Source organism: Melospiza georgiana, chromosome 3, assembly GCF_028018845.1.
Source record: "Melospiza georgiana isolate bMelGeo1 chromosome 3, bMelGeo1.pri, whole genome shotgun sequence".
In the NCBI taxonomy this organism is placed as follows: domain Eukaryota; kingdom Metazoa; phylum Chordata; class Aves; order Passeriformes; family Passerellidae; genus Melospiza; species Melospiza georgiana.
The window spans coordinates 56317223-56338284 of NC_080432.1; the positions used below are offsets into that span (position 1 = coordinate 56317223).

At 36.2% G+C, this 21062-nt stretch overlaps 1 protein-coding gene across 5 annotated transcripts in view; it reads right to left on the reverse strand.

Annotated features, from left to right (window-relative positions):
- SIPA1L2 (signal induced proliferation associated 1 like 2) overlaps positions 1–21062 on the reverse strand; it is a 129293-nt gene that overhangs the window by 61340 nt on the left and 46891 nt on the right. For all 5 annotated transcript variants that reach the window (XM_058020056.1, XM_058020059.1, XM_058020058.1 and 2 more), the window contains exons 3-5: positions 9842–11550; positions 3563–3696; positions 2005–2193 (exon numbers count right to left, since the gene is read on the reverse strand). In XM_058020056.1, the coding sequence (XP_057876039.1) occupies positions 2005–2193; positions 3563–3696; positions 9842–11306 (1788 nt within the window). In that variant the 5' untranslated portion in view covers positions 11307–11550. The remainder of the gene's footprint in view (positions 1–2004; positions 2194–3562; positions 3697–9841; positions 11551–21062) is intronic.

The following is a 21062-nucleotide window of genomic DNA, read 5'->3' on the forward strand; positions in this document are numbered from 1 at the left end:
TTTTCTTGCAAATATACAGCTGAATTTAATGATGAGCATCATACGGCAGAATAAATTGGGAAAAGGCAATTTCTTAATGTATTCAAATTAGGTCAACCATCCAATTTACAACTGGTTTCTACTGCCATTTTTAGAGACAAAATTTAGCCACATATTTCCTTCATAATCCATATTAGATGTCACAGAAAAATTATCTAACAGGTAGAGAATGAAATCAAAACATAAAAGTAGTCTTCAGTTGGCTAAGGAAATATGACAACATTTAATACCCCATTAGACAAAATTCATATCACTCTGGTGACAGTACTAATCTTCCAGATCATAATTCATCTTTTTAAATTCATGATATTTCCACCAGTCATCACCTTCACTTGCCAAGCATAACTCTTTTTGTATTTACTTGATTAATAAACTGAATGCATTAAAGTACCTAAGAGGATTAAAACCAAAAATGGATCTCATGCCAGCTCTTTGCACAGCTTTCTGTCTATGTTCAAGTAATTACCTTGTAGTAAGTGGCACATAAGGTATATTAATATTACATATTTTCAGCTGACAGCCCATTTAATAACAGGACTGAACTTCAGAACTGATCATGCAAAATAAAAGTGTTATATACTGCTGCTTCTCCAAATAAGGAGATGATGATTAAAGAATCACTTTGGTCATTTCAACAGACAATCTCAATTTCCATTTTTTTGGGAAATATTGTTAGTGAGTTTGAGAAATACTCAAATCAGATCAAACACAGTCATACTCAATACTGCCTTGAAGATATTGCCCCTCTGAAGTGAATATTATTTACTAGATTAACCTAAACTCACTCTGAAGCTCAAACAGCAGAGAGCAAGAGCACATCAGGAATTCTTGGATTCAGAATTCAGTGCCTCTGATTTCCCTGTATTGTTTTACCAGAAAAACTGACAAATACAGAAGAAAACAACAACATTCAGCAAAATCAACACCATTCTCAGACATCAATGTGAACAAAAGTACTAAAATTAGCTTAAGTAAACAGTACTAAAGATAGCGTAACAATCCATCCAAAAAAAGCCAATTCTGTTTCTCTGACTACACATGCTTTGTTTCGAGCAATTGTTACAGGCACAAGGAATTCTGGTAGACACCACTAGTGATTAGATGCAATCACTACATTTGAAACTGAGTCAGCAATAAAAAATTCACCATAGCACCATCATATTCAACTGGTTCAATCATTGGATTGGACTTCAATTGGTAGATACTAATTTTCACCTAGAAAGTAAAATCTTCAATTTAAATGACATTTTTTAAAAACCATCACAAGTGTGTCCTTCACAAAATATTCAGAAACCATAAATTTAACTACTAGCTTTGAATGAAGCATATTCACTTTTATTGAACCTAATAGACCTTACCGTTTTCTCTCAAAATTTAAGCCATTCAAATAATATTTTATTGCCATGCATTTAATTCAGTAGTCTCAATCACAATTTCAGTTCTGCGAATATAGAAGTATTCTATCCTAGTTACAATACAGCAAATTCATAAAATACAAATATATATTATAAAATTGTATTGTAAAAAATAACCATAAATTTTAGATGCAGAGACTTAAGACACAACATGCTTTGCCTCCTTACCCCACAAAATACTACTAGTGTTAGATGTATTTTCATGTGCATTCATGTGTTAGATGTATTTTCATATTTAAGTGCAAATACAGATTGTGAAAATCCCTTCTTACTGATGTTAAAACTTAACAACCTTTCACTCAGCCATTGAAAGACAATCTCCACAGACCAATATTTATTTCCTTCAGCTGAAATGTATTTTAAGAACTATTTGCTTAGAAAAGCAAACTTCATTTTGTCAGCGAAAAATAGGCAAGTTTCTCTAAAACCAAGAAACGGAATGGTTTGCATTACAGATCCATGTTAATTAGCATTCTCTGCAAAATATTTAATTTTTTTTTTCTATTTATCTAAGGAATAGTCTTTAAAAGGAAGGCCATGTGCTACATACCCCTTGTTCATCCAGTTTAAGCAGCTGCTCAGGTACTTTGGGTGAGCTGGAAGCCTGTCTCAGGCACTGGATGCTCAGCTCTGGTATTACATACTCCAGCACCTCTTTGAGAGGCAGACCTCTTGCCGTGCCATGACGAGCAGTGGATGGTATAGCATCTTCTAAAATTGCTCCTCTAAGTGTAGTAAGCTGCAGTAAAGGTACAACACACAAAACATTTTTAGCTATAATACTCTAAACCCTAGAGATAAAAACTTAAAGGTTTAGCAAAAGCATGGGAAAAAGAAATGGAAAGAAAAATATCCTCATTTTAATTTATTTTTTTAGCCAGTAAAAAAAAATATTAAATAACTTTAAAGAGCAGATAAGCTATCAATTTCTAAGTGACAAATACAATTTTGCTTAAAGAAATTAATGAAGCATGTTAATAATTCATTACAATTGCTAAGAATATTCATATTCCCTTTCTGGGGGAGGGGAAAGTATTAAAGACACCAGTAAACTAAAACCAGTTAATTCTACCATACTACCCTAGCAAACACAGTAGTCAAGTGTGAGGCTGGACATGTGAGCTAAGCTACAGCCCATTCACCTATTATTTTATCTATGCTGTTCTATCTTCATTGGATTTGACAAAAAGAGAGTAATTTCTTAGAACTGGGTCACCTGGACCACCTTTCCACATAAAGATACATGGACACCCCATTTTTGGCTATAGAAAAAAACAAACCTAAACTGTAAACAAAAATTATATCTACATCTATGTCTGTTTTTACATCTGTTTGCAAAAGCACAAGAGCCCAGTTATATCAGGAGGTCTGGCTAACACTCCTCTATATCCTAGGCAAAATGAAAATCAGTAGTTCTAAGGATTCCAAAAAATTTACAGATGTTTGCTACAATAATACCATTGTATGTTTTCATACAAATCTAAGGGAGTTGCTGTGATAAAGAAATTTTTTACCAAGAGATATTAAATTGCTTGAAATCGAAGTTATGAGACTTCGCACACAACAACCACAAGCAAATTCTTCTTTCAAGTAATACCATTATTTTATAAATATATTAATACTCCTTCTGCAAATCATCCATATAGAAGTACATAGAAACATGTCACAAAAAACTTCTAAGAGAGTATTTTTAAACAAAATGAAAAGGTACAAATAAGTCATTATACTAGTTTTCCTATTTTACAGCTCCCTTTATCCCTACATTTCCTAATCTTTCATTTCCATCATTAGAAACATAACATCAAGCAGCCTGATCCACACTTATCTTTAGCTGTGTTAACATCTGTTCCCTTGCTTGCACCTTGCAGTTCTCTTCAGCCAACTTACCTCCTTTTTGGGTGCTCAGCCAAAATGACAAAAAATTTATGTGGTGCGGAAAAGGAAAACTTTGCTCAGGAGCAGCTACATTTACTAAAGGTACAGGAATCTTTCCCTCTAAGAGATTTACTTTTGAAGTTAGTAATGTACTCCCAGACAAAAAAAAACTAGTATCCTAAGCTCTAAGTCAACTTTTCCATTGCTTTGCAGAATTATGGAATGAACATTACCTCACTTGTCCTGAAAACTATACGATAGTTGAACTGAGATCCTTCTTTCTCCTTAGCATCTTCAACCTTTTCCCTCCGGATGCTGACTGCTACAGGTCCAAGATTTTCATCTATTCCAAAGTAGTTCTGATGCTCTTTTACACAGGAATGAATGAAGAGATAAGAGTAAAGTATGAATCCCCTAGAAAATTTTCATCAAATCCCAAAAACATTTCTGCAGCAAGAAAAAGAGATCATTTTTAATTGAACCATGAGGTCTGTGAATACACCAGCTGGTGATTTTCTGAACTGTACAATAAGTCCATAAATCACAAATGCTAAGTTTGATGAGCAAAATGGTCACTCATATCATATAAATTACTGCAACAGCTGCTATTATGAAATATTTTTCCCCTTTTTTACTGCAAAATTAATATTTTTGTTTCATGCCATAGGAAACTAGTTTGGAGAAACTATATCTACATATAATCTTGAATAAAAGCTAGGAGTCTTCAAACAAATAAGATTTATTCTTATTCACAACTTTACATTCCAAGCAGCAAACTCGGTCTCAACAAGGGAAAACTGAGTGTAGTAACTCTTAAGTGTTTGATGAATAGTCAAATTCATCCTTGAGGCAACTGGTCCAGTCTGGCAGAGTAAAGCACTATGAGCTGAAGAGAAGGATCACATTAGGGACCATTTAAGTAGAACAGGCACACTCAACTCCATGTGACCAATCAGGACCTGTGCTGAGGCTCCTTCTCAACACCTTTGAAAGGTCATAGTGAGTAGCTACAGTCACCGGTAAAAAAGGGCAAGAGGGTCTGGGAAGCCATAGAACAGCCACGGCAAATTTTAGTTCCCAGGGAGATTAAGGAACAAATTCTCAGGGAAGACATTTCCAGGCACATGAAGGACAAAAAGATACTTGGAAACAGCCTGCATAGATTTAAAGAATGCAAATCATGCATGACCAATCCAGTTGTATTCTGCAGTGGTGTGACTGGCTTTATGGATGAGGAAGGAGCAATGAATGTCACCCACTTGTGCTTTAGCAATGCTTTTCACACAGTCTCCCACAGTATATCTGTGTAGCTAAATTGAAAAGACATGGTCTGGACATGCAAATTATAAGGTGGGCAGAAACAGCTGGACAGTTGACCTTAAAGGACTGCGGTCAGTAATACAAATTGCCATTAGTGGCCAATTACTAAAATGTTTATCAGAATTTGATGGTGGAGGTGTTATTGTTTAATAGATTTTTACATTATCTAAATGATGGGATGGAGTTCATCCTCAACAAGTTGCTGTCCATGACCAACTCTGAAAGAAGAGTTCATGTATTGGAGGTTAGGACTGCAGATGGGTGCAACAGATGAAGGGGAATAACCAGCAGGCTTTTAACGTATCAGGAGTATGTGCACAGCATAGACATGGAAATACATAATCCTTGCAGTTCTAACAAAAGCAGGTAAGGGCAAAGTCACACAAATCCTGCAGCTGTAGGGTGTCTGTATTTCACTTCCCACTCTCCTCTTCTCCTGGAGGCAGCTACTGCTGAGCTGTGACAGCTGAGCTGCATGTGAAGCAACTCTTAAACCACTTAAACTTTTCAACCTCACAGTTTAAAACAAGCTCTCATTTTGACAATCCAAGAAAACAGACTGGAAAGGCCTTATGAAGACCAACACAGAAATGCATGTAGAACAGAACAAGCTCATACAACAGGCTGGGAGCCCCCTGCCTCAGGAGCCTCTGTGGAAGAGGACTGTGAGCACAGGCTGCAGCAGCCAGCAGGACCTCCCAGCAGAGATGGAGGGCAACCACACTCTGGGCAAGAGCCTTGCAGCAGCTCAGGAGAACATTGTGCCTTTCTGTTTGGCACGTTTGAGGGCACATGAGAAGCAGTGTCCAGTTTTGGACAGAGTGGGCCTGGCCAACAGACAACTATGAGGACAATTAGAGGGCTGGAGAATACAACAGATGAGGAAAGGCTAAAAGAAATGGGCTTGTGGAGCTGAAGAAGAACAGATTAACAGCGGAAATAACTGCTGGATCCCACGAGCTGCTGGGAGCTTGTAGAGAAAGGAGAATCAGACTCTTCTAGAAGGTACAAAGTGAAAGAACAAGATGCAACCATCACAATACGCAGCCTCTGAGAGGGGGAATCCAACACAAACAGGTCTCCAAGAGAGATTGTGAAGTCTCCATCCTCAGGTAGTATAAAAAACCTAAAGCCACAGCTAAAGGGAAATAGGTTTTGAGCAACTTATTTAAAACCTACATTTAAAGGGAACTTTAAAGAGGGAATTAGACTAGATGGCCTGCAGAAATGTCTTCCAATCCAATTTATACTATAATCCCATATTTTAGATAACAATTAATTTACTAATTTCTCCTTAAAGATTGTCTGGATTGAAAAAAAAAAAAAGCATTTTGCTAGCATTTTTTAGTTAGTTTAGTACTTTTTTTAAAGTAATGTATTTATAGAAATGTGAAAAGAAGTTTTTTCCAAAATGTCTTTCAATAAGAAGTTACCCATAATCTCGGAACTAATGCAAAAGAATGAAATAATCTCTACATAAAGGACAGTCTTATTTCTCAAATCAAGTTTAAATTAAGTTTCCAGTAGTCTTTCAAAAATCTATCTATGATGTATGTAGGTGGTTCCAATCCATCTCCTAGTGGAAGGAAAAGGAGCATCAGCACATTACAACTTTTTTTGGAAGGAACACCTGGAATCAAAGAGGTGCAGGCATTAAATTATCTGCTCCTGCTCTCCAACTACATTCCTTTCCCAGTCTGAGAATTCTACCTGCATGGATAAATAATGTACACCTTATGGACTTCCCAGTGTTAAATTAAAACTGTGAGTCTAAATGGGCAATTTTATTAAATGGAACAGGACTTTACAGAGAACACAAAGAAAGGGAGAGAGAGAAGTTCAGACATCAAACATTTCCAATAACATAAAAGCTCCCCACAGCTGCAAAATTCAGGCTTTGACATAAGGTAAATTCCTCAGTTAGAAGTCTAGAGCTTTCCATTTTGATGGAAATCTTGCACACAGTTGTAAATTGTTGCACACAGTTGCTAGATTTCTTGGCTGCAGTATTACTGAGCAAAAAAATACAAGTGTGTGCAGATACCTACAAATTTCTTGTACAACATGAAAGACACAAACCCAAACAGACCATTTATATTCATTAAAAATAAAATAGATAAAACAGAGAAGAAAAGTAAGGAAGCTGAATTAAATTGAATAGCATGGCTACTGATATACTGGGATTTGGGGAAAACATTTTCAATTCAAGACATCGTTTTTTAATTTCAAAAAGTACAAACTCATTAAACTCATTTAAATGTGTTTATGTTGGTTTAAAAGAATCAGTAGGGGAGAAAAGAAGAAAATAAGTGCTATTTTCTAGCTGAGATCTAGAGAGATGCTAAAATATTTGTCATTTTTTACTTTTTCATTTAGAGGAATAGTTGTCAATTTTTCTCCTAACACAAAAGTCTTAGTTGTACAAAACTGAGTTAGTATCAATACCTTGCTAAGCCTGTACTTTTCTTTTAGGACATTTTTTCAATCCCCTATCAGCAGATAGCATCAGTAACATTAAATAGTTGCAAGCATCCCTCAAATAAAAAGCATGGTAATAATAAAGAAGTCTCAAGGAATTATGAGGATAATTGTACAAGGGGAAATGGACAAATCAATGATAATCAAAACAATGAGATAAAAAATATATTCTAGTTTTTGCAATTCTCAACTGAAAACTGAGACAATATATTCAATAAATATAACATATTTTATATCAGTTGCAATGGATTTGATTTTAACAATAGTTACAAAGCTTATAAATATGCAGTATAAAACTACAACTCATTTCAGAAAACACTGAATCCCAAATCTCACATTTCTTGAAAGGGAATGGAATAATTAGTGCTACACATGCCAGGGTGTTTCTTCCATGCATCTTAAAACAGAAATAAAACTAGTATTCTGACAAGTGCCAATTATAAAACTGGGAACAAAATGAAATGTTCAGGAAGCAATTTCTTTTTCATATATATTTTCCTAAAGGCAACAGAAATCAGTGATAGTATGTAAAAGTAACTATTGTTTACTCAATTGTTGTTTCATCCTAGCACAATGATTTTAACAAAATTAAACTGCACAACTAAATCTAAAAATCAGCTAGGAGAGCACACTGTCATGGAAGAGCATCACATAGACCCAGTATGAACATAAATGTCTATTTTTCTTTTCCATACATAAGTTCAGGCCAGCAGCAAGACATCTTGGTGCCCAGTGGAAAATGTCTGGATTATTTCCTATGTCCACTCTAAGTTTTGCTTAGGTGAGAACTGTATTCAATTAGAATTAATGAGATGATTCCCTATGTGCTTCATCCCTTAATAGAGCAGATATTAAAAATTAAGATTTTAGTTTCATCAGCTTGTTCGCCCTGACTTATTGCATCATAAAAGCCATTCGATACAGATTTCTCTCATTTAGCCTCTGTTACTGCTTTATAAAAAGATAATGCAGAACAGGCCATGGCTTTCATATCATTGTAAAGGTGAGAAGGTAACAATTCACTACTGGATATTAAATGAGTCATACCATATTTACTTTTGAAGAACTCTTCCTAGAGAACAATTAGTAACCATTCAAGTTTCTGAGTGTTACACTATGTGGGACAAAACTCTGAGAAACTGATACTATTTCAGAACAGAAGTTAATAAAAACTAATTACATGCACATCAATTTTCCAGAAAGGTCATTAGGTTTGTTCATTATATAGTATGTAAAGTGGCTTTGAGTATGCATCTGCATTTTCTTTTTATAATTTCTCTGACAAGATTTTTCTTCACAGAAGTGTTCCGCACTTCAGCACTTGTAACTCATCCAAGATAAAAGCACTTCACAAACAAGTCCTCTTTCATCTGGCTTAATTCTTGTCTCCCCCTTCCCCCTGCCCATCCTGCCACCACCTTTGTCTACTGACAGTCTTCCTTTCATTTATGTGAATGCCAATCTTTTCTTCTCTCTGCCCCTCAAAAAATGTGCCACCCTTTTGTCAAAAGCTTCACTTCATTGTCTTGCACTCTGACTCCCTCAACACTTTTTAAATCATTTACAACCTGTCTAGCTTGGAATCCATTTTGAACCTGTGAATTTACTGCCCATTCCTTGCTTAGTTGTGGGTCTTTTTTTTCCTCTTCCATCACAGATCCAGATTCTTCTCTTCCTTGCCTTTTAAGCAGTTTTTTTACAGCTAATATATTCTCAGTTTCTATTGTATTGTGACCAGCACTGTACTGGATCCTCTTTTGAGTCCCTTTTAAAGGGTTACAGGAGGAAGGAGCAGCAGCACCGTGCTTATTTCCTGATGTTCAGATATAGTTAGAAAGCAGAGGAAGTATGATTTCAAGAACAAGAATTGAGCTGTAACAGTTTTTTAAACAAAGAAGCAGACTTTTTCTTTTCTTTTAGTAAAAGCAAGATCTAACTATAATTCATAATACAGAAAGGACAGAGACAGGTATTTTGGAGTTCTCCCACAAAACCAGGGATTTCATCCACGTTGCACAAGCCAGTACTAAATGCAGACTATCAAAGTTGATCACAAAGTAGAAACAGTTTATCTGAATAATGGTTAAAGCCAAGATAATTACTATGCTGACAAGAGTATCCTGGCAGTTTGCAGACTGAACATATCCTAAAAGAAAGGGCTATAAGGCTAGGAGAAGGGCATAAGACATCCTTCTTTATGCTGAAAAACTAAACATCAGAAGGTCTCTATTTAAGAAGTAAATAAATGTGCATACAATAAGAAAGGCCTCAAGACACACTTGAAGACAGTTGAATCTAGAAGAGACTCAGAAGCCTCAATAATAAAACTTTCTCTTTTGGAGTCGTCTTTTAGGAAATAATTATTTCCACTCTGAGTATCAGTATTTCCAGTGCATTCACTGGATATAAATGACATCTTTTCCTCCTGCTTATTAAGAAAGTTTGGGTTGGAGAAGTTAACTTACATGCTATTTTATATGACCATTCATTAAATCACTTAATGAACTCAGACAGTTATTGCACAACCATACATAACCCACTGATTTGCCCTGAGAGAGCAAAAATAACAGGCTTGATTTCAATAAGGACTTTCAAGATTCTCTGGAATACCTAGGTCTCTCCATAAAGAAGAAGGAGAACAAACTATAATCTTTAATAAACAACTTAAATCTGATACATGGATACGTCAGAACAGTTGCATTAGAAAAATTTACCTTTTCCATAGAAGAACTTGCGGTAATAATATGCTCCAAGATCAATGTGTTCTATGATGTAACGCTTCACTTTCTCTCTGTGAATGGACTGGTTTTCCCTTGGTACTTCCAGTACTGAAACACCAGCATTTGTGCAATGGGAACTCAGAGAGGATTCAAAAGAACAACTTTCACCTGAAGAAAAAGATGCTGAATTTGCCCTAGAAAGTGCGATCCGTCTATCTCCTTCCCCACCAGTTTCATTCCTGAAGTAAGGGCAACTCAATACTAAATCATTGCTTTTCCCATCGCCCTCATCAGCATCTAAATTCTCTTTTGAATTGAGGTCCTCTTTGCTTCCCAAAGGAGATTCACAGTTTCCAGTCTGGCCTGCTGGCATCTGAGTCTGTGACGCAGCTGAGGCTCCAGTGGTGATATTTTTTCTTTTTCCTACATTTACTCTGGTAGCCATTGCTTCATTTATGTTAAACAAAACGCTCTGAACATCATAATGTGCAAAACATTTCTGACAGTTCCAAGAACGAACATTTCTGTCAAGTCTATCATCCAGGTCTGATGAAAACTTAAAAGTTTCGTGCTCGCTTTTAACTGTTCGCAATTTTCTAAACAAAGATGTTTCTACTGCTTCTGATTTAAGTCTCCTCTTGAAAGATTTCTCCCTGTCTCGACCAATAAGTAGGGCACTATCCATATAATCCAACCCAGAAATCCTGACAAATTCTCCCCTGGAAATCTGTGCAGCAGCATGTAGACTCGGAGAAACCGTAGGATCACAGTGGAAAAACTCAGAAAATCCAAAAGGAGCAAGGGTTTTATGTTCAAAATTTTCCACTCTGTATCCTCTCAGCATTGCAAAAAAATTTTCTCCAGACAAGCCTTGTCTATCAATTGAAGAAGTACTGCCATATTCTCTGTGAAGAGCTGCTCCAGTATTTGGGTTAACAGCATTTTGGTCTAACACATCTTCAGCATCAATATCACTTATTGTCACATCACTGTTGCTCCTTTGCCTTATGGGATGAAGACCCCTTTGAGGTGAATGAACAAAAAGATCTCCAATTGAATATTTTCCCTCTGTAAATTCCAGTTCTAGCTCTTCTTGCTGTTCATCACTTTGGTCATTTTGTCCATTTGGAAGTACGGAGCCAACACCTTCATAACTGGCTGGAGGTCTGTTTTCCCAAGCAGCTTTACTCAGCTCCTTAGAACAATCCTTTTTGGGAGGCCATTCAGATACCCTTGCTCGAACACCCATTTTAGGCACGGCTGGTGTACCATTTGTTTGATTATTTTCAGCTTTGCTAGAGGCATTTGAAGGAACAGGAGGACCCATGCTACCGTTCAAGGCTTTAAGTTTCCTAGCGAAATAATCGTCAGATTGCATGCTTCTTGAAGACTCCCTGAACTTGGAGGAAGTTCTGCTAACCTTGTGCTTATCTTCTTGCAAAGACCTTTGATCACTCATGTCCAGTCAGTGGGAGGGGAACCACTACTATTGCATAAATTTACTGTTACATTTGTTATTACATATCGTCTTTTATGGGCCAATAAACTGTGATATAAAAATACTGTTACAGTCTTCCCACAGGTGCAGGCAGGGACCTCAGTGTACCATTTTTGCACAATTTCTATCAGGAGAGCAATCTGAAAACATTTCCTTCAGTTCAGATGCATTCAGTTCAGTATTAGTCCAGAAAAATTTCTTAAATCTGTTCATAAGGAAAAGGAAAAAAAAGTGTTAAAATGTTTATACTCAATAACAGTAAGTTTTCACTGTTTCTTGTATACACATAACACCCCATGAAACTGGATGGACCTAAAGTGACTTGCTTTGTATTATTTTGTCTCCTTGGACTCCTTAAAACCCAGCAAATGTAGTAATTCCAAGTTTTTCACACAATTCCACAGGATGTGAGCAGCTTGAACCTGCATCTCCCATGGGCTCTCCACTACATGCACAAGCAGAATAGTCACAGACAATTCTCTCTGCATTCCCTGCAATGCTGACAGCAACTCAGATGCCTACTCTCCATCTGATCACTGGGGTTTGTTTACATAATATCTAAGATGCTCTTTTCCAAACTTTCCTGAAAATGGTTAATGCACACAGGAGTGATGGAGCAAGACTGGTAGAAAACGTAAGTAAAATACATGGAGCAGATAGGACCTTATAAAGAGAGATGTGTTTTGCCCCATTTAAAAGAACATTTAAAGATAAGTAATTGTACCACTATGATTAAGTCAGTGAATTAATGTATTTCGTTTCCTTCCCCTTCTCTCTTCCCAAAGGGGAGGTTTACTTACATTCCTTTCTTTGGAGTGCAAACCATTATTTAGCTGTGTAAAAAAGTTACAGTTGTTTCTGTTATATTATATTCCTCTGGTTGGAAACCCAGACTATTAACCCCGTTATTGTGATAAAGAACATGTCTCTTTTCTTCTGTAAATAAGAAAAGATATCAGCTCTATTGATAAGTCCCAATTTGATTACAAAATTGGAACTGTCAGGATATAAAAATACTCTTCAATAGTCCATGACTCATGCTGTGAAGATTCATATGCAGGCACAGTCCATCCATTAATCCATTGCATAAAAGCAGATTAAAGCTACAGACAACACAGAATGCTGTGTACTTCTTCAGATTTTATTCCTTGAACAAAAATGCCAACATAACAATCTTTTAAGATGCTGCAAATAAGGACAATATGCATTTACCAGAGACTAAAAAGAAGTCAGGTTAAATTAGCTTGTAATATGAATTCTCCCTTGATTTCAATTACGAGATGAGGTAGCAAGAGAAGTTCAGAAGATGAGTGGTTTTTCTCCTATATTTAATTCCTATTAAAATTCCTTGGAGGATGGGGAGGAAGGATGAGACGAGGGACAAGGGAATAATATAAATTAAAATGTGACACCTTACTTTTTTCTGCTTGTCAGAAATCAACTGAAATCGTGTTTGATATAGCAAACTTTACAAGACTTCTGCAGTATTGAGGTAACAAACACAAGTTATCTTTCAGCACTCCCATAATGGCTATGGTTTCTATGTGACCAGTCGTAGAAATTGCTGACAGTTTCAATGACAACGTATCTCTGCAGCCTACTTTCACTCCATAGAAATTCCTTGCTGGCCAATGAAGACAATTAAATTGGTTCCTTACAGAAGTCCAAAAGATTACTTAAACAACTGATATATTCAGAGAAACAGCACTTGAAAAAAAAAGAGTGGTAAGTAAGATTTTTAAACACTGACTTATGAAAATACTATACAAAAAGAAAAATAGTGGTCAAAGAATCATAGAATGGTTTGTGTTTCAAGGGACCTTAAAGATCATCTAGTCCCAACTCCCTGGCACGTACAGGGGACACTTTCCACTAGACCAGGTTGCTCAGAGCCCCATTCAACCTGGCCTTGAACACTTCCAGGGATGGGAGATCCACAGCTTCCCTGGACAACCTGTTGCAGTGCTTCACCACCCTCAATAATGAAGAATTTCCTCCTAATATCTGGTCTCTTTCAGTTTAAGACAGTTAATCATCATCCAGCCACTACATGCCCTGTAGAAGTCCCTTTCCAGCTCTCTTGTAGGCCCTTTTTAGGTACTGGAAGGCCAGAATTAGGCCTCCTTGGAGCCATCTCTTCTCCAGGCTGAACAACCCCAACTCCCTCACAGTCTTTCCTCACAAGAGATGTTCCACTCCCCTGATCATCTTCATGGCCTCCTCTGGACTCACTTCAACAGGTCCATGTCCTTCCTGTGCCAGGTATCCCAGAGCTGGATGCAGGGTTCCAGGTGGGCTCTCGCCAGAGCACAGCAGAGGGGCAGAATCCCCTCCCTCGCCTGCTGCCCACGCTGCTTTGAATGCAGCCCAGGACGTGTTTGGCTTTCTGAGCTGCAAGCACACACTGCTGGGTCATGTCCAGCTTTTCCTTCACCAATAACCCACAGAGTTCTTTGCAGGACTGCTCTCAGATATGTCAATATGCTCAACATTTTTGGAGCACAAGTAATACTGCAAAGTTAAAATAAAAGAAAGTTCCTTGCAAATTAACATGAACAGCTGACAGCTTTTTAATCACTTCTTAGACTGTTCTTTATACCATCATAGAAGTGGAAGAAACCTTTGCTATATAAAAACCCTGAAGGAAAACTAAACTATTCCAGAATCATCTTTTCTATTTCTGCCAGAATACAGAAGAGTGAGAACACACAGTAAGTTTAATTTCACACACTGGGAAAGATATTTAACTTCTTATTAAAGGTTAATACAATTTTCTTTGAAATGATGGTGAATTATATCTTGTAGCCTCCCTGCCCTTTTCTACATAAAATCCATTCATACAAGTCATTAGTTTATGCATTTTAAAATTTTGAAAAATCTCTGAATAATAGGAAAAAATACATATAAGGTAAGAAAAGGCTGTCTTGCAAAAAGTCCATTCTTTTCTTCTCTTGTGTTAGCCTTTTTCCTATCATAAGCATTTGCAGTGTAGCATTTTTCTATCAATCATAAGCATTTGCAAAAGTAGTGAATTGGACCAGGAGTATAAGGAAGGTTGAATTGAAACTGGAGATGAGGTGGTGGGAGGCAGAAGGAAAGAGCTATAGATGGACACTACCAGCTCACTTATTTTAAATCCAAATCCACAATGTGATTTAATGTTTGACCTCACAAACATCTGCATTTGTGAAAGGCATCAGAGCCTGAAGGCCACAGGGAAGCAAGACTTTTTTTGTTTGTTCTGTGATAGTGGTGGTAGCTTAAATACTTGATGAAGTATGGCCTGAATATTTTAACACAGGTACATTGCAAAAGACAGTACTTTAATAGAGAATTCATTTTCTTTACAGTGCAAAGCTGGTGTGACAGAAGACAAAAGAAATGCCTCTTTGGAAATGAAGGTTGATATTTTATTGTAAAAAATGAAGTAATGTTTGAAGAAATGATGCAATATATTTAAGACATATTGTTAATTTTTTTTCTTAATCTGAAATTGGCCTAATTGAAAAAAAAAGTCTGCCTGTTTTTTAACATGACAGACCCTTTCTGTAAATTCCTATAACTCAGCACAGTAGTATGTTGTGTGGCTGACAGCTGACTTATGCTCATGGACGGCACTATAGTCTCATGTTATCTGTTGTTAGGGACTCTCTCTCCACAGTAAGAATTTACCAACTTGCAAATATTGCACTGATGTTGACACTATTTATTGTAAACACTTTTTTTTTTCTTTTTTTTTTTTTTTTCTGAATTTAGTGAACTATTACTTCCACAAAGAACGACGTCAGTGTAATCACGAGTACTCTTCTCTTCAGACCTGTACAGCTCTTTTGGTCAAGTTTTTCACTTCCCTCTTTTCATCTCACCCTAGCACTGAAGAATGGAATCAGTGACAGATAAGGTCAAAAAAGAAAAGCTGGATGCCTACCCTGCTGTTGTGCTCCCGCCAACCCTTCCCACTAAGACTGCTGGATGTTATGCAAATAACTTAAGTTCCTTCCACACAGCTACAAAGACTTCCTTCTGAGCTCAATACAGCAGCTGGTTTGTTAGCTACAGTTACAGTTCTTTAACATGGAACGATTCCAAGTTTCCTGGGGACCTGGATACGTGCCCACAAATGTTCCTGTGCCAGTAGCAGAGCAATGAATGAGAACTGTGCTATTGGACTATCCTGTCAAAAGGAGGTTGTTTGGTAACGCTGCCTCATGTCAGCCTTGATAGATGGAAATGAATTATTTAAAAAGTCTTTCTGTGATCATTTTGTTGATCAAGACTTTGGAAATCTGCCCCTATTATTATGTAATGCTATCATCCTAAAAAAGAATGCATAATTTGGATGAAAGCATTAATCTCTACTATTTATCAAGATGACAATTCTATACACCATGACTCTCAAGCTCTACTAATCTTAAAAAAGATGGGAAGTGCAATTTGATAAAACTGGAGTACAGGCAGTAATAACATGCCAAAAGCTGAAGACCTGACATTTAATTTGCATTCAATTGGTTCTACACAGCATTTTCTGTGTCTCCCTCCAGTTAGTTTCCAGTCTTCAGAGAAACACAGAGTGGTGCGGTATTTGGCCAGTACAGCAGAGCAGCAGCTACACAATTGCCACTTCATGGGAATCTGAAGTTTGCAAGAAAATTCTGCACATGCTTTCAAGTGCAATGAAAAAGAAGACTTCAAGGGACAAATGAACATGGTTCCTAAGCTGCCTGTATTTCCACAAGTTCTAGAAGAGAGAACTCACTGAACAAATGTGTCTCGAGATCTGACACAAAGATCTGTCACAAAACTATGATCACCACTGAAAAAAGTAAATAATTTTTGAAAAATTACAAAATAGAAAAAGAAGCTTTTAAAATTCAAGTTCCAACTTGTGGGGTTTTTTAAAACAGACTACGTTAGCAAGTATTCTTAGATTTACGTACTTTAATATATCTGTTAACAGCATCCATTTCTTAATGATTTCCTTAATATTCATAATAGTTCCTAAAAGAACTATGCAATTTTCAGAAACAAAGTGACAGTCATGTCTGGTTTCCAAGCAATGTTATTTGTGTGTTCAATTCAGAGAACTCTGATCACACTGAACTGTGGTATCATATCACATGACAGTTGATTATGATGTCACACAGGAGACTTATTACTGCAGATAGTAGTACGAAAAAGAAAAATGAAAAATTAGTTCTTCATGTTTTTGCCTTTTTTATGCAAATGTCTTTAGAAAACGATGATATTTAAGCATAATTGTCTTTAAATAGAATATTTCTTTCAAAGTTTTCCATAGGGCTCAGTGAATATTAAAGAATAACACTAAACTATAATTGAGCTACTTATTCAGATTGCAGCTGTGGAAAATGGATTGGAAATAATACAATGATCAAATTATGAGCAGAGCTCATGAAAAAAAATGGTTCAAATTATTGTACATCAAATTTACAACTAAAGCTATAACTACTACAGTATAAATGGTTACCTCAGCTATGCATATTTCAGATACTTGATTAATATGCAGACATGGAAAAGAGGCAGAAGAACGATGGGAGGACCCTCATTTGGCAAATAGAAATACAGATGAGCTGCTCTGTAGTGAATATTTGTTGCACACTTCCTTAGCTATGCCGTATTTCTTTACATTTACAGTCTCTGTGAGTGAAATTTCAAAGTAGAAAACTGAAAAAATGCCGTTGTTGAAATAACATAGTTACAAAAATGTATCCACAAACAATCACGAGAAGTGGGAGGGAGGGAAGGAGCTATAGCTAAGAGTGACAACAGCCTACATGATTCTCAGTGCTGGTGTAAGACCCTCACTTTTCTTGGCAAACAGTGGAATTGCACTAGTTTTGGACTGGTACAATATTTTGGGTAAAAAAGAAATAAAAAAACATACTCTGTTCTTCAAACATAGTTCCTTCCTCAAACAAAGAAAATGGCAGATGAACATGAATACTGAGAAAGAGATGCAACAGAACTTTGAATTCCACATCTGTTTGGTGCTGTTCAGTGAAAGGTATTTTACTTTAAAGGGAGAGACTTCTCCAGCCATAACTTTCTCCTTCACCAACAGGCTGAGAAAAATCTGATGACCATGTGTAGAGATAATTGTGTAAGGGGTAATAGCAAATAGATCCTTTGAAATGCTAGACTTGTTCATCCTATGGTCAAGATCCCCCAACTGTCATCCTGGCATTTTCGGAGAAAATACTTTAATAAATCTCCCCTTCCAACTGCTAAATACAAAACTCAATACTATGCATCAGTTTGGTTATTTTTAAATATACTGCATCCATTCAGTGGAAAAAAAAAACAAAAACAAAACCAAAAAAACCAAAAAAAAAAAAACCAACAAAAAAGGCCATTACAAAAGATGCACTTTCTTCAGTGTAACTCATTATACCAAAGAATATCTATCACAAACTTCCCACAGCTTCTCTTTAGCTTATCTTCTATTACTTTTCCTGAATATGTGGTCCTACATATTTTATCTCAGTTCATGCTTTGTTTAGTAAAAAAACACTGCTTAAGTTTTTCATCCAGCAACCTAGGTTATCTTTCAGTGAACATCAGTGTTTCATACAGAGCTGTTACTGACCATAGCCTTACTGTCATTTATTTTAAACCTTGTTAGAAAGCACCTTCTGTTACTAAAAACTGCATTTAGATAATTGTGACTGTTTCAGCACTGAAATTTCTTAGACTATTAATACCAGTGTTCTGTTGTTCAATTAACACAAGACTTGACAGAGATACATTAAGGCTAATTTGATTTCCAGAACCAATTGGATATCATCCTATTCTTACAGCTCTTATGCAGAGCTCATCTATAAAACTGGAACTGAAGCTGTATCTTATTCAGGTTGAACCATGTAAAGTAGCAGAGTTTAAACAATAGCAAAACTGCCACTGAAAAATACACTGAGAATATTTCATTTGCATTCTTCCAACTCAGTTCAGTTATTTTTAACTGAAATTATGAAACTTAAAATACAGTAAAGCCTGCAACATAAAATAATTAATGAAGTAAAAAGGAAACTTTTAACCAGGAAGTCTTACACAAAAGAATTTTTCCAGGAAAAGGTTGAAAATATATACATACATCTTTTATATATATGTAATTGACCACCTATTATTCCAGGGGGAGGGGACATGCACCAAACCCCTCATAGGTTATTATTATTAACTGATACTATTTTTTACAGTCTTTAATAATTTCAAATAGAAGTTATTCAACTTATCAGTCAAATTCTGGTATCAGTGAATTTTTTTTACAATCTCACATATTCTAAACTCTCTTTGTTTTCTTTCATTCTTTCCATACAAGAATCTAGATATCAAAGGGCAGGAATAAGAAAAAAGTACCCAACTTACTGTTTATTAAATAATCTGGCTTCTTTAGAGAGACTAAAAAGACATCCAGAATGTAATTTACATAGAATCATCAAGTCTGACATACTAAGACACTGCCGTACTTTAAAGAATTTAGAGATACTTATGCCTGTTCCTCCAACATTTCACAATAATTGCAATTTCCTCATAAATAGAGTCATCCTTAAAATAGTAGTAAAGCAGAATTTTAATTCTAGTTTCATCTTTGAAAATGAAGAGTCTTCAACACATAATGATACAGATGCCTTATAAACAAGATTCACCCAAAAAATAGAAGTCAGCAGATAAATACAAATAAATTTTGCATAATACTTGATATGTTCAGTGTAGTTCAAGATTTTAGAAAGAGGGAAGCAAAATTGGTTTGCATTACGTGTTCTTTTCCTCAGCCATAGATCCAATTCAGTTATGGAGTTCACATTAGACAAAGCAGGAATTATTCTGAAAGGGTAAGGATGACTCATGTTCAGTTATAACACAGAAACACTGCATTGAAGCAAGTTCCACTCAAAAAGCAAGAAAAAAAAAAGTGGTCTTCTCAAACAAGCTGGACAACATCTGAAACTTCAGTGGAAAGAGAATTGTCTATAGGCTCAGAAATTGTCAAAAGTCAAACTGTCAGAGGATTGTTGAATGGGCCCTTCCTGCATGAATGTATGCATTCTCATTTAAATTGTGTAATCCACAAGGCAGGGACCATTCCTTTGTCCACTGTACAGGATGCCAAACATCATGATAACCCACATGGCAAACAACAAGTGGACCAAGTCACTGTCAGAGGCAAAGCTCAGAAAGATAAAGACAGGACTCATGCAGCTTGTTCACATTATTGAAGGACAAAGAAAAGGACAACCAATTGTATGAGCACCTGGATAACAACACCACAAGAGAAATACAGCCCCTGTAAATCACCTAGTAGAAGAGTATACAGAAAGAACCATATTCATATTGTATATTGAGAAAGAAACATACATGTGCTCCATTTCAAAACAAACTTTTTACCTTTGAGTTGTTAAGAAACATTTGCAAGTACTACAAATGGTGTATTTTATGCATTTCTTATCGAATACTGGCAGAAACAAAAAGCAACTCAGCGATTTAGAAGGGTAATGCATTATTTTAAAACAAAGAAAAGAACATATTGCACACCTTTTCCCATAATTAGTCACATCAGAAATGATTTCTTCTAATTCTAGCTCAGTGCACAGAATTGAAATTCCAATTGAAAAGCACTCTGCATAAGAGCAGGCATAGAGAAAACTATATGAAAAACCCACAAGAAGCAACCCACTTAACATTAAGAAATGTCAATTTCATAAAAAAAAGTCACATTGTAAGAATTTTTAACAAATTGCTACAGATAGAATGATGGGATTGAAAAATTAGTAATTAAATAATATCATTATCTGAGTTTTCAATCTTCAACATTTAAGGCTTCATGAATGGAGACAGATTTCCAACTGAAAAATACGCTCAAATAAATTTCTGACAATGCACCAGCACTGTATTTTCTACAGTTTTTTTCTGCAGCTTTTGGGACATATATGTCAGGCTGTTCCCACATAGTGCATACAATTGCTTTTGATTATTCTGAAAAAAATATGAATTCTGGAGTTGGCAGCTCTTTAGCTATCTGAAGAAATGGGTTTTAATTAGAAGTTGATAGGAAAGTAGAAATGTCCTAACATTTTGACTGTTGTTTCACATTCTGAGGTAGAAATTTGGAAGCAGGTTCAGAAGCTGCACTGAAGTTGAACAAGGAGTCTAGTACTGCAAAAGGAGATATTGTTCAGAAAGAGAGAACAAGATTGCAAGCTTTGGCTTTTCAGAGTCAGTATGTCACAAAAATTTGTGAGCCAATTCCACTTTTCATAGCTCTAGAACAGTGAGGCCCAAAATAAAGCTTTTTCATCCACTCAGTGAAAAGATAAAACAATGCATCTATTAAACAGCTGAGGCTGCCTATTCCACGAAAGAGGTTTCAGATGCTGACACTACTCAAGAAAGCTTTTGAAATGTACAAAGCCATTTTTAGCCAGAACAAGAAAGCTCTTTTACATATTTCCATTATAACTGCATTTCACAAAAAGAAATGCTGCTCAGGCAGGAGCACTGATCAAGCCTGCCACGCTCACACCAGTGATGTCAGACCTAAGCACTCACTTGGATTCCATGGTATGACCTTACAGACCCAAACACTGGGCTTGGCTCCAGAGATCACCAAACCCCTCCAAACAGCAAACCATTTACAACATCAATGCTACTTCTACCAGAAATACTCGCTCCAATGGGTACAGCTTTTAAAAGAATCTAATTTTT